This window comes from Morchella importuna (genome assembly GCF_003444635.1).
Source record: "Morchella importuna strain M04M26 chromosome Unknown Morimp01GS012, whole genome shotgun sequence".
In the NCBI taxonomy this organism is placed as follows: Eukaryota; Fungi; Ascomycota; class Pezizomycetes; order Pezizales; family Morchellaceae; genus Morchella; species Morchella importuna.
The window spans coordinates 887100-900755 of NW_025763409.1; the positions used below are offsets into that span (position 1 = coordinate 887100).

Here is a 13656-nt window from a genome sequence, read left to right on the forward strand (position 1 = left end):
CAAGTCCTCAGCGCTCCACAGCACAAAGAAACCTTCCGCAAACGCGCCGGGCACAAAGCAACGCCCCGCACCACCACATGCAACCTACAACCGATCTCCGCATACCCGCATCTCCGCCGCCATGCACCGGAACACACAGTGGCACAAACACCCAATTGCCAGCAGACAGCGCCGAGTAGCCGGACACCAATCCACAGCAACCGCAGCACCGAACGAAGCAGCGCAACAGCAGCAGTACAGCCCACCCGGTGGGTACAGCGGATAGGCGGGGATCGACAGTCCACCACTGCGCCCTTCTGTAATCATATCTACGGCCACCCGACACTGCCTTCAAGTCCGCTGCTCTATACCTATCTCCGTACGCGACTCCTATATAACCCGCGATCGCCATTCAAATGGGTCCATGGAAGATAGCTCACCGGTGCAGTTGTACGGCGGCGGTGGGAGAAGACTCCGCTGTCGACAGGCGCTCATCCGGTGGGGTGCTGCAGGTTTATTAGGGCTAATATTCCCGCACCGTACCGCACCATCATGCCCGCGCTACCCGAAACTTCCGCAAACTCACCAGCATAGACGCGGACTGTCGAGTGATAGCCTATGACCGTATATCGCAGTCCACTGCGACAAGGGGCTGCTGCGGGGATTCCGTATGACCGAGAAGGGGCCTCTATACCAAGCCTCGCGCGATCAATATCCCTAGCTTCGGTAGAACACAGCCTGTCGCTCAGTGGGTAGTATCAATCCTGGCGTCTTGATAGTTTGTGGATTTTTGGAAAGTTACGGGGTGGTGTAGTGTATGCGAGTGATAGCGCATGATTGTGTATTGAAGCCTGCCGTCAGAAAAGGATACTTCAGAGTGAGGGATAAGAGTTATGCAGCAGCGATGTAGACCACAATATCCCCCCCCCCCCCCAAAACTCCCGGCACCTCCGCCGGCGGAAAGGAAAGAAATATTGACACCCCGACTCACCTATAGGTACGGGATCAGAGTGCTTTCGTGCCTGGGCGCATCAGGGTATGAAGGAAGAGCCTAGATAGAGATGTAGTGTTTTAGACTATAATCTATATGCTTACATGTACGTATCCTGGGCTTCACAGATTTCTGTTTTAATTCAGATCATGCGGGAATAATACGAGCACACTGCAGTTCAATCCATCTAACCCCAACATAGATGTTGTTTCGCACATTGCCCAAGATTCTACCTCTGGCACTAGGGAGCTTATAGCGGTTTGAATTGCTATACAATATATTATCATTGACCATGTATGACAACTCCCCTTAAGCCGCCAAGCTAAATTAAAATCAAGAAAAAAAATCTTTAGAATATCCTACCACTTAACAAAACTGCATCACGCACGCAATCTACCCTACCTCCTAACCATGACACGAGCAAAAGTAGCCCCCATATGGTATGTTGCCGCAGTGTTTATGCCAAGGCGTAGGGTATATAGGTATTCTAAACGCTCGATCTCCCTAAAAGCAACGGCACTCTAACCCTTCTTGATTTACTGTAATCGTGATGAAATCCACTCCTATAGTGTGGGATTGTACCGGCCAACCGCATTCATTGGAATTAATTCCGTGCAAATCTCCGCACTTCGATTCTTATACATATACCACGGTTACGATCGGCATAGAGGGTTTGAGTGTTGATTTTGACTTGGTCTGGCATGACAGCCTAAGGAATAACGTGCACATGTGCGCCTCTCCGTGATTGTTAAAACTACTGGGCTGTGTCAGTGTCAGTTTGTTATAGTTATTTGTAAATCCCTATCATATTCGTCGTCATATCCGCCCTGGTCCGTGGTGTTGAGACTGTCGATATGTATAAAAATAAGAAACTCCAATGTCGATCTCCAAGTACGTTTCGACTGGCAAGAATTCAGGATATATATGCCCCTCGCCACTTCCAGTACACACGAGGGTCAAATTTAGATGAGAGATCTATTATCTGATTAGAGAGATAACGTGATCTGTTAACAAAGTTAATACACCAAATTGCTTTTTAGGCGCATTTCTTTTGATAGTCAGTCTGACTGTACATCCGGCCAGTTTGAAATGCTTGGAATACACGCCTAATTAAACCATGGCCCCCTGAGCTGCGTTGACTCCTAAATAACACGCACTCAAGCATCTACGTTCCTACAGCCCCAATTGATCGAACCAGCAAAATTTAAAAATCAAAATGCCACCGCGTCGAAAGCGTCAGCGTGATGACCAAGAGCCCTGTTCCGTACCAGCAACGACGTGAGTCCCGCGTTTCCTAGATCTCTGACACACAATCACAACACTGACAATTAATCCCGAGACAGAGACACAGTAATCCTCAAACAGATCAAGGTCTACTTCCCGGACCACAGTATGCCCTTCATCGTACCCTACGTACTCAACGACGAGCGCGAGCGCTCTGTCGGGGCGGTACACTCCCCCCCCCCCCCCACCCCGGGCGGCCCCGGTCCCTTCCCGCTAGATCTCTGTGCCACTAACTTGCGATCGACGTACATGAATGTAGCAAGTCCAGTCGAGTATCGGCAGCATTGCGCAAGGGATAAAAGATGGCCTCGTGGACTGGTTTTTGGTCCCCGCGCTCCTACCCCCAGATAATGTGGAGATCGAACTGATCCATCGATGGTCCTTGGATCTATTATCGGACACGCTTATTAAGCCAGATGGGGCTTATTTGGTGTTCTGGACGCCGGATTCGTGGAATGTGAAGGAGCTGGTGAAGAAGGGCTTGGAACTCATTAATTCGCGATCGGAGTGAGATTTGTTTGGATTTGGATATATGGTGGGGTATCCCTTCGTCTGGCAAAAAAATGCTGCCCACCCAAAATGAAAAGCAAATTTTATGTGTAGCTTTACTAACAGGTCCCGTTATCTCTGTTATCAAATAATAGATCTCCCATACAAATGTAATTCCTGTCTTATAAGATGGCCAGCATTGCCAGACGAAGGGATAAGGTGTCGTGGTAGTACTGTATGCGAGGAGTGAGACCGCGGGGCGTTAATGATAGCAGCTGTTATAATTTTCAAGGTTTGTGGTACAGGAAGTACTGATATAAATGTAGTGATAAGTACATGTAATGTCGTGTTCATTGCCATAACTGTAAAGTTACATGCAATTAATAAATTAAACAAAAAAAAAAAAAAAAATAATGTCGTGTTCGTTCCAAAGATTCTATCCGGCAGGTGGGGTCGAGTGGTTCTGATAACCCTGTAAAACGCTAAGGCGTAGTTTATTGTAAACGACGGAGCCTACGTATACATATCGTTAACCATTCAAAAAATTCCACAATAATAAAGACAAATAATATATCGACATCTCACTTTTATATGCTTTCGAAATTTCTTTAATGCTGTCCCTATGGCCTGATCAATAGATACTCCTCATACATATACGCAACGCGAGTCCGATCCCCACAAATTAGCACCAACATAACATTAACACTTAACAATGGCAATCCAATCGCCATGTTGATGTCGATCTCGTTGTGTAGGTTCAGTTTCTTGCGCGAGAGAGCGACGATATAAGCTCTACTGGACGTCTGCGCTGCATGTACACAGACACCTAAGCCCAGTACAATAAGAGTGAGAAACCATGAATTGAAGCTCAACTCACCGCCAAGAATCCAATCAATCATCGGCTATATGCACCCTCGTGATCCCCATCGCCCATTACTAGGGCCCAATATATCGGCCCCCGTCCCATGGTACTAGCCTACTCGAAGACTACGGGTTCTGGCACCGGCACCTTATCCGAGAAAACCCTACTCCATTACTGCCTGTATTTTCTTCTAGTTGAAACGAGATCGATGCTCAACAATACTAATCGGCAAAAAAGAACTTTTTGATTGTGATCCTTGACAGGCATTTAATAACCCCCGGCCCCTCCCTATTGGGCCCGCTTTCCGAGCCGAGCGTGGTATTTGAGGTATTGATATTGATTGTTTTCGTGCCGGCCGTAGTGTTGGCTCTCCGACAAACCCCTTGTCTTCTCTAGATCTCCACCCTCCTGGCGCCTGCTTTGGGCGATTTTTCCCGGTTAATATATATACATAGGCACTCGCCAACCGACCTTCTCCTCATCCCCACAACGATTTGACCATTCAACGGCTCCGAAAGAAGAGGAGAGAAATAGATTAAATGTTGAAGAGCTTAGTCAGATCAAGCACCTGATTCCCAAGTGCGAAAGACCGGCATAGCGGGTATAGCTGTTCTCCACTTCCCCTTCCCCCCAGAGAAAAAAGGTCGATACGTGCACACACAGTATAAATAAACAATCAGACACAGCATAGAGAATCTCAGTGCTTGTGGTAAACCGACTCCTAGTTACCACCATGATCCAGCCCAATAAATCAGGGCGGTAATATACTTCACTTGCATTTATAGCGCGCGCAGTTTTATATTGAAGCGGGTGTTTGGGAACGAACATTCTGGGCTCAAGGTTATGATGTAGGCACATGGTTGGAGTACCAGTCCGGAAGATTATGTTGGGCATAGAGTATATCAGGCTACGTAGTGCAGGGAATACCGACTAGGGGGTGCTAGCTGATTCGCATTCTAACGCATGCATGTTCCCTGCCGCCGGATATTTATTTATTTAGGTTTTATTACTGATGTAGCCGAGCTGATCCTTTTGTTGTGTAGATTACAGATTTTCCTTTGACGTGATTGACGTTCTATTAGCCGGTAGAAAAAATCATATGATAGCACGAGGGGAAAAATACTTCAAGTTGAGAACCTCGGGCAGGTTTTAGACGGTCAGAGTAAGCTATTTTTTCTTTCTGATAGCTGCACGGTGCATCTTTTACTTTTACCCCGCAATCCAGTTGTCACTAGAGTCAATAATAAATTAATTCCCGTCGTACATAAGCCCATGCATAGCACGGATTTGGTGATGCCAAGGTCATCATCATACAGTAGCTACGGACTGAGATAGGAAGGTTGTCATTCTTGACATCTCCGGAAGTATGATAGCCGTTTGTAGGGACACATTACAGGGTCGTGATCATGCTCTTGTATCTCCTTGCAGTCCTTAAAGGGGGCATGAAGTTAAAATGGATGATGTTACTATAGGTACGTTAGCACTCGACGAACCAGAGTTGGAAGAGATCAAGAGATATTCTATGATCACATGAAATTGAGTTTGTTTTGACGCACTTGGCATAATATCAAGAAACGGATGAAAGGGAAGAAAATCATCATATGACGCCGAGAAATTTAAAGACAGTTAGTAGTACTGAGTAGAGTGACACAGAGGTGGGTTTACCCAGTTTTCCAAGACACATCTCTAAAGGCTGATAGAGTTTGGGCTCATCCTCCGCTTACAAACAACGCTCCCACATATGCCAGGGAGAGAAATTTCGACGTGGACTTGGGAATAATTGAGTGAAATCTCATACTAATTGCACAAATAACAATAACTATTGTAGAATCATGAGGTATCATTCGATGCATAGCCAACTAACTAGATACATATCTGTAACTGAACTAACCACCGACATCCGCTACCAACGGCTGTGGCGTTTCAAGCTTCTCGACACGACTTTCCTACAACAAAGCACGCACTAACCTCCAAATTTGATCCGCCTCGTATTCCCAGGATCGGCCACAAGTGCGAGAATTCCATGAACCCACAATCCTGCATATGCCAACATCCACAAGGTAAGGTTCTCCTCACAGTACAACAGTAGCACAAAATCCACCCCATTTGTATTAATATAAAACTCTGCGTTCGGACGCCCGCCCTAGCTAGCAGCCTGGAGGTTTAGCTGTCAGATAAACAAACAAAACTCTATCTACCCACGCCCCTCGGTCCGGAAACACGCCCCGTTCTTTTCTGCACTCGGCCTTCATAAAAGCGAGATGATGGCTCGTAGCGTTTTGTTTACAATAGAGAACCAGCAACATGATATGGACTGCAATATATGCGGGGTAGCATACGACGATAAGCATGAGATGACATGGGAATATGGACCACTGACCACCGAGCAGCTACTCTAGCTAGCCAGTTGAGTAAAGGATGAACAGGAGGATAGGGATGGGAAGAATATTGTTGGTTGGCTCCATTGTCTATAAAACGACGGGATATCGCAACCAAGGTTTTGCCCTCTAGACAGCACAATAGCTTACTCTTTGGCAAACGGATCGAACACCTACAATGTTTCGTATCAGAACATTTTTCCTGTTGTTTTTGACCACGCAGATTCTTGGCGCACTCGGTGCCTTGACATGGAAGACTTTTGATATCTCGTCCCTTTTGGTGGAGGAAGCTGCAAACGTCAAGTACCAGGATGTCAACGGAAACACCAAGAACCTTGAGGTAATTCTCAAGGAGAACGGCGCAAACAACATCAAAATCCGAATGTGAGTTTTTCTCTCTCTCAACCATGCTGCTATTTCTATTGGAGATGAGCTTATGGTTTTGTGGTGCATTAGTTGGGTCAACCCCTCGGACGGAATTTACAACCTGGACTATGCAGTCAAGCTTGGGTTGAGGGCAAAGGCTGCGGGCTTGTCTGTTACTTTGAACTTGCACTACTCCGATACCTGGGCGGATCCAGGACACCAGACCACCCCCAGCGCGTGGTCGAGTTACACTATCACTCAGGTACCAATCATATACCCCCCCGCAAATCCAAACATAACCGGGCTATCAATGATACTAACAAACCTTCTCGTAGCTCGCCGCAGCCGTGAAATCCTATACCACTAACGTTCTCAACACATTCGCATCCGTAAGTCTCATCACCTAAATCCGCAACAACCTCTAAAACCGCAGCGCTAACTCCCCCCAGAACGGAATCAATGTCAACCTCATCTCCATTGGCAATGAGATTCGCGCCGGTCTTCTCTGGCCTCTCGGTTCTTACACCAACTTCGCCAACATCGGCACGCTGCTTACCGCCGGTGCCCAAGGTGTCCGCGCCTCCAGCCTCAGCTCCGCCCTCATTATGATCCATCTCGATGAGGGTTATTCATGGGATACACAGAAGTGGTTCTACGATTCCCTTGCGGCCTCCGGAACCTTCAGCATGAGCTCTTTCGACGTCCAGGGTGTCTCGTACTACCCGTTCTGGTCCACCTCCAGTACCATTGCGAACTTCCAGACGGCAGTTAACAACATGGCTAATACGTACGGAAAGAAGATCATTGTTATGGAGACGGACTACCCTGTGGCATGCTCAACGACAACGAACTTCCCACCCTCGTTGTTGTCAGCGTATCCGTTCTCGGCGGCAGGGCAGGTCTCATGGGTTAAGGCGATTGCGACGGTTGTCAAGGCGATCCCGAATAGTCTCGGGGTCGGTGTTATGTACTGGGAACCCGGCTGGATCGATAATGCTGTAAGTTTACCAGAATCTTTGCGTCATGGTTTTTAGGAATAGTGCTAATTCCGAGAAGAGTTTGGGAAGCTCATGTAGTGATAATGTTTTGTTTACTGGTGACTGGAGCGGGTATCCAAGCACAGTTATTGCGAAGGCGAGATCGTAAGTTACACTCCTCATAATTCCAGACAGTGATAAGTATAGACAGAGTTCTAACGTATTTGGTTTATAGGAGCGTCAACATGATGTCACAGATCTAAGAAGACTCTGGTAAATAGCATATCATGGCGGCAGTCCATGTTAATAGATTATTATAGTACCAGAGTAGTCAAATTGCAAAATAAATAAATAGGTTAGGGTTTATATTGGCACGATTGTGATCGATTTACGCGTGAAATTATCTAGAGATTATGATTTGCTCAAGCTCAGAAATAACCCGCATAATTCACGACGAGACACTCATTTTTGTTCGTTTTTTGACTCACTTGATATTCGAAGTCCCAGCCAGTAATTCGTCATGCAGAAATCTATACTTGCACCCTCATCTTCTTTCGGTTCAATACCCTTAATAATCCTAACCTATTTAGGTCACTCTTATTGATAAAGAAAAATCTAAGCCTATTCTATTTGGTTAAGGAATACTTTCAATATATATCCAGTAGCTAGAATTTTGATGACTTTAACCACCCTCCCACAAAGGCCTTAAAGTCAATAGCTATGGAATGCCAAACCAGAAATCCTCGAAACTATCTTCCTTGCATATCATAGGCATACCTGAACAGTGTATTGAGGGTGCTCTCCGTGCTGCCAAGACTATCAATAGGGTTAGGGGAGTGACTGCACCAATCATTTTCGAGTGAGATTTCATGACCGCAGCGAGCCTTTTTACTTTATTTTGTTTAATCCATTAATCCGCAGCGAGCCTTATGTAAAAGTCCGCTTCCGAGTACCGCAGTATGTCGGCCCATAGCGTTCTCTCTAAGTCTCTAGATAATCAACGGCGCCGACAAGTCAAGTCGAGTACACTGAGGCCGGCACCCTGGTGGGCACGAGTGAGATGAAGTAGGAGGATATATGTTGAATTCAACGTCTTAGCGACCGTGTATTGAGTCACTCAATCACGTATTTACGTATATCTGGCCCCTCTTAACTCTAAAATAAGCCTCCACACTGGCATCAAATACCTCTGCCATGAGCAGAACGTCCATGAATTCCGGAATTCAAACACAATCCTCTGCACCGTAGCTTTTACTTCCAGCGCACGAATATATCATAGCTATCAATCCCGCTCTCTCCGGGTTTGGCCAGTTAAATCTCTGGTAATCTTGAACTTATTGGCCGCAGGGTTCTTCTTTATCCTATACCTGACTGAAGCTTTTCCGTTGACAAGCCTTTCCGCCAATAAACGTACGTACTTACCCAAAGACTATAATCATACCAAAAAATTTATAATCCATACCAATACCACTGCTATTATCGCAAATTACACTCCCGTTCACTCGAAATAATATTAGACCTGGTATTTTGTTACGATGTCAATAGGACCCATTCACTCGGGGGTGATCCATTCCCGAATATTCGGTAACTTGCTTTCGACCGACTCAGATGGTTTTCAGAAGTGAAGGGTGACACAGTCCTTAGCCTGGGCTGATTGATTGATTGATTTGATAATTGATTGTTTGTTTGCAGCCCGGAGGATATGACAGTTGCTAGCCCGGGCTGATCTTCTGTGAGATTCTCGTTTTCATAAAAACACACCCATCCATACAAGTAGGTCTTTATAAACCCCGAATTCTAAAAGTAATGGTGGCATGAACTTCTGGATGACTCTGGGGGGTGCGATCTAGACTGGTTCATCAATATGATTTTTCTAGTGAATTCCAGTCCTTCTTTCCTTCTGGCAGTTAGTATTCACCAATACACACCCGTCTATCCACTTATCGTTCTTACCCAGAAACCTTGAACGTATGTATCGTGTGTTACCAAAATTACAAGTATGAAGGAGACTTTGATATGTGATATAACACGCGCTTTCCCAATAAACATCGACAAAATGCCGCCGCACTCCTCTGTACGATATTGCGCATGCACTTTCTTGTGATTTGAGAACTCTTGTGATTTCCTGAGTGAATCCCAAGTAGCTCGGGCTGGCTGGGTCTACGCCCGACCACCCCGGATCTCACGATATATAAGATGGAATCATGGTACCACGGGCAAAGAAGGGCGCAAGTATGACTGTCAATGTCTTCGACAACAATAACCGTTAGAAAAGCCTTCACTGCAAGATCATTGAATCGCACTCGTTCATAGGGTATCACTTGCCTATATCTCAACTACGACAAAACCCATAATCTGGATGATGTAGACGTGTTCGTTCATAGAATGTTGAAAACTGGGCATCCCGTCCGCTCTGCCATACATAAACAATGTGTGTCGATATGAAGCATCGATCCGGTAATGCCTGATACATTTTGGAGCCAGAATATGTTCCCACACACCCCCGATATAATGGATCTAGACCTATATTTCTTCAAAATATTATTAACGATCCAACAAACTACCCCCTGTATCAACAATCGGAACCGACAAATGATAACAGTCGGAACCGACAGATGATAACAGTCGGAACCGACTAGCGTGGTCCGTACTAACTAGCGGACCACAAAGCAAGCACCACGCCTCCATACTAACTAGCGGACCACGAAGCAAGCACCCGCCGCAAGAGTCCGCCTTGGAACACTGTAGAGTGTGAAATTCGACGGGTTAGCACCCCTGGAGGCGAATCTTCCCAAAGTAATTATAAAAAATGTAACACAGTAAATAAACTACTTGTGACAATATTAGTTTTGGGGGCCTAGCCTTGAAGCTGTATAAATTAGAAATCATTTCCCCTAGGCCTCCACGATACACTTTCCAGCTCCTCACTACACTTTCCAGCTCCTCACTACACTTTCCAGCTCCTCACTACACCTTCCAGCTCCTAACCCATCCTACCCGAAATGCCCAAGTCCAAAGAAATGCCCAAGTTCAAAGAAAGCATTATGACTTTCGATTTGTCTCAACCAAATCTGCCGAGTAAACATCGTTATCTGAAAAGAACTCCAGACCAATGGAAAAGCTTGCAGCTTCAGAATGAGCTAGCGCCACCAGTAGCAACACCAAAAGCTGATGCCACCAGGAAGGAGATGGAAAGATATCGAAAAAGTTGGATCAAGTAAGTAATATTCTGGTCGAGTGGTAAAGTTACATCCATTGTACTAACATATACACAAGATTTCATGAGGAGGAACTTCACAAGGACCCAGCTTTCGAGAAGATAACGAAATCTTCAGATATAACTCCATGGCTTCATTACAGAGAATCAGGCCGTGATGTAGAGCAATCCGCTCAGAGTACAATCATAACGAGATTTGGTTATATCGGAATGCTCTATTCGGAGGCTACCGGTGGAGAGGGACTCTCCAAAAAGATATGCAGAGAGGTTAATGCTGTCCGTCTACCACACTCTAGTTCTCTATCTAAATAATTCTATGGGTACTGATACTATATACTACGCAGTATATAAAAACAACGATGACAAATGCTTGTAATCTCAAGGTCGGAGGAAAGGAAAAGCCAGTAGTCACAGCAATTTGTTTTATTCGACTCATCGAGGGCCTTTGGAAGTGCCATAATCACCTGCCTAGTCGAAAGATGGTCCAATTTTTGTTCAATATGAAACTCATGGCATACACGGCTGCTAGGCCTGGCTCTTTGGTAGCAACACAGGCTTATGATAACGAGGCACTCCTATACAAGGTATAACACTGCCTAAATACCGGGAATCATCATTTGCTAACCTTTCTTAGGAGGTCAAATTGATTCTTGTTCCATGTCAATCCACGGAGGAGCCAGTAATGGCACTCGAGATAAAGTTATACCGAATGAAAGGCAAAAGAAAGGCCAATGAACCGTAAGTTCTTCACTCTTTGAAGTATTTCTCAGCTAACACGAGTCCGAGAATAACCTTTATCCTCCACGAGATTCGGGACAAGCCGCTTATTTGCCCTATTTTCGATTTTCTTACCATTGCCTTTCTCGACCACGCTTTTAAAGATTTGCAATGCCCTGCAGATTTATATAAGCTCCGAGTTCCGGAGGGGCTTGATAGCTTGCATATTCCATTTCGAAATGATATCTTAGAGGTTCCGATATGTCGTGGGAGCGGTGGTGCACCCATGACTTATCACTCATTGGATTTCCAGGTGAAGCGTGCAGGAATAGGCGCAGGGTTTCAGAAAACACCGGGCTGCTATTGGTTGAGAAGAGGGGCTGCAAATGCTTTGAACGGAACAGTCACAGGCCCGGAATTACGGTTGATCATGGGGCACAGCACTGAAGCGGTATTCAACAGACGTTACCTCAGTCGTACAATTCGGGCCGATACACAGTCCGCTTTTCTTGGGAATACGCCGGCAGATGAAACCTTTCAACTTCTCAAGCGTATTGAGAGAAACCCTTTGGCACCGCTAGAGCTCACACCTGAACGCAGAGAGAAAGTACTGAAAGACCCTGGGCTGCTTCACATGCAAAGTGAACTGAAAAGGATTAAGGAAGAACTTACTGAAAAGGATAAACATGTTATTGGGAGGACAAAATTGTTCGATGTTCGTGACGACTTGACTTATATAACCCTCTATCATGAGGTAGAGGCCACCAAACGCCGTCTTCTGAGGGAGGCGTTTGAACAACAGAGGAAGGAGTTTTTCCAAATTGCCAGCAGCAATGAAATACGTCACCAACTCGAATCGAACGGAACATTGAACAACAGCGTGGCATCTCCCAGAGAATACGATTCGGCAGAACAAGAGAAGGTTATGGAAGGTGTCTACAGTTGTTCCTCAAGCTCTTACCCCCGCCCGGAAATCCTAAACGATTTGGTTCAGTTTTGTATAAATGATAATAGAGCATCGAAGGAGAACCCTACGATAAACCTTGTGGCTCCCCCGGAACCGAAAGCTGTAGGCTTGGGTGATATTGGAATGGCCGATATACCGATTGACCCAAGACTACTGGACGATATATCCACTGACCCAAGTCTCATTACGTCCACTAAACCGATCGGATCTTCGAAAGCCAAGCACGCGATTTCCAAAAACTGTCCTTTTTGCGAGGGAAAAAAAGCGGAGGTTCCTTTTTCCTCGCCCAGTAATCTTAGAAAACATGTGAGGAACCTGCACCTCAAGAAGCAAATTGCACGACTAGCCAGTGAAGAACAAGTCCGATGCCCTGGTAAAGGTTGCACCGCGATGTATCCAGAGTTCGAGAAACTTAAAGGCCACATCCATCTATCCCATGGCGTCCAGTTGTAACTCACATAGCAGTTATTTTATGTGTTGATGGCTTTCCCGTTAATTTCTTTGGCACCTTCATTATATTTTCTCTCTTTTGTAAGGGCGTTTGTTTTTATTTTTTACTCCCTCGTTGAAGATGTTTCTTTTTTGGGAACGTCACTTTCATTATATTACAGAGAAGTTCTTTTGTAAGGTAGTCAATATATTATATTTCTTAATCTAAGGCCAATGTGCCCACGGGATGAGTGCACGGCACCCCGGAATGAGTGTACAGCCCCGGGTTGTGGCGCATCACATCCGTGAGCACGTCTCATTAAGGTTTAAGGAAAGTCCTGCGGTAGCGCGTGTTCGGTTGTTCCCGCACCCCCAGTCGCGGAGGTCTGAGAGGTGTTTGGCTGTGTGGCGTGGGTTGGGGGTCCTTCGCTACACGGCCAAACTTGCGACCGGGGTGTATGTGGTAACCAAGGCGAATTAGCCATAGATTCGTGCAGATACATACTTTTTCTCACCCGGAATTAAGATTTAGCGAAGCGGGACAGCGGACCCCCCGACCACAGCCCGGTACCAAGAGTACATGTACGAAACGCACGCTCTTTTCTATTAATGATCTAAAGTACATACTCTACTCGCTAATATAAACTACACGTGACCTCTCCCGCCATTCCAACTCACACGCCGCCCTTCCCCTCCCAGCCGCCACACCCTCCCAGCCACCACCCGCTCACCACACCCTCCACACCCGAACTCTCAACCAACCCTCAACTCTCACCACCTCACGCACCACACACGCAGCCCTCGCCCTTCCACCCTCTACACCATCTCCCCCTACCTCCCCCTTCCTCACCCGCACACACAGCACCCCACAAACATAGCACCGCACTGCATCGCACCACGGGCCGCCACAGCCGTCGCCAACCACCACCCTCGCCAGTTTCTCATGAAACGATTAGCGCGCTCATTACAAAGGAATGGGAGCACTTGCATTCTAGGTTAC

At 46.2% G+C, this 13656-nt stretch overlaps 3 protein-coding genes across 3 annotated transcripts; all 3 read left to right on the forward strand.

The window, feature by feature from the left end:
• Nucleotides 1–2186: 2186 nt before the first annotated feature.
• On the forward strand, nucleotides 2187–2765 carry LAJ45_04875 (uncharacterized protein; the record flags this gene model as incomplete). Its single annotated transcript, XM_046114451.1, has 3 exons — nucleotides 2187–2248; nucleotides 2314–2419; nucleotides 2514–2765. The coding sequence occupies 3 exons, from the start codon at nucleotides 2187–2189 to the stop codon at nucleotides 2763–2765; spliced, it is 420 nt and encodes a 139-aa protein (XP_045972477.1).
• A 3396-nt stretch (nucleotides 2766–6161) lies between these two features.
• On the forward strand, nucleotides 6162–7589 carry LAJ45_04876 (uncharacterized protein; the record flags this gene model as incomplete). The annotated part of the gene is made up of 6 exons (XM_046114452.1): nucleotides 6162–6367; nucleotides 6440–6611; nucleotides 6685–6738; nucleotides 6799–7347; nucleotides 7406–7491; nucleotides 7562–7589. 6 exons carry the CDS (start codon nucleotides 6162–6164, stop codon nucleotides 7587–7589), a joined length of 1095 nt encoding a protein of 364 aa, XP_045972478.1.
• A 2739-nt stretch (nucleotides 7590–10328) lies between these two features.
• Nucleotides 10329–12680, forward strand: LAJ45_04877 (uncharacterized protein; the record flags this gene model as incomplete). Its single annotated transcript, XM_046114453.1, has 5 exons — nucleotides 10329–10543; nucleotides 10603–10819; nucleotides 10888–11127; nucleotides 11178–11281; nucleotides 11480–12680. 5 exons carry the CDS (start codon nucleotides 10329–10331, stop codon nucleotides 12678–12680), a joined length of 1977 nt encoding a protein of 658 aa, XP_045972479.1.
• Between the last annotated feature and the right edge of the window lie 976 nt (nucleotides 12681–13656).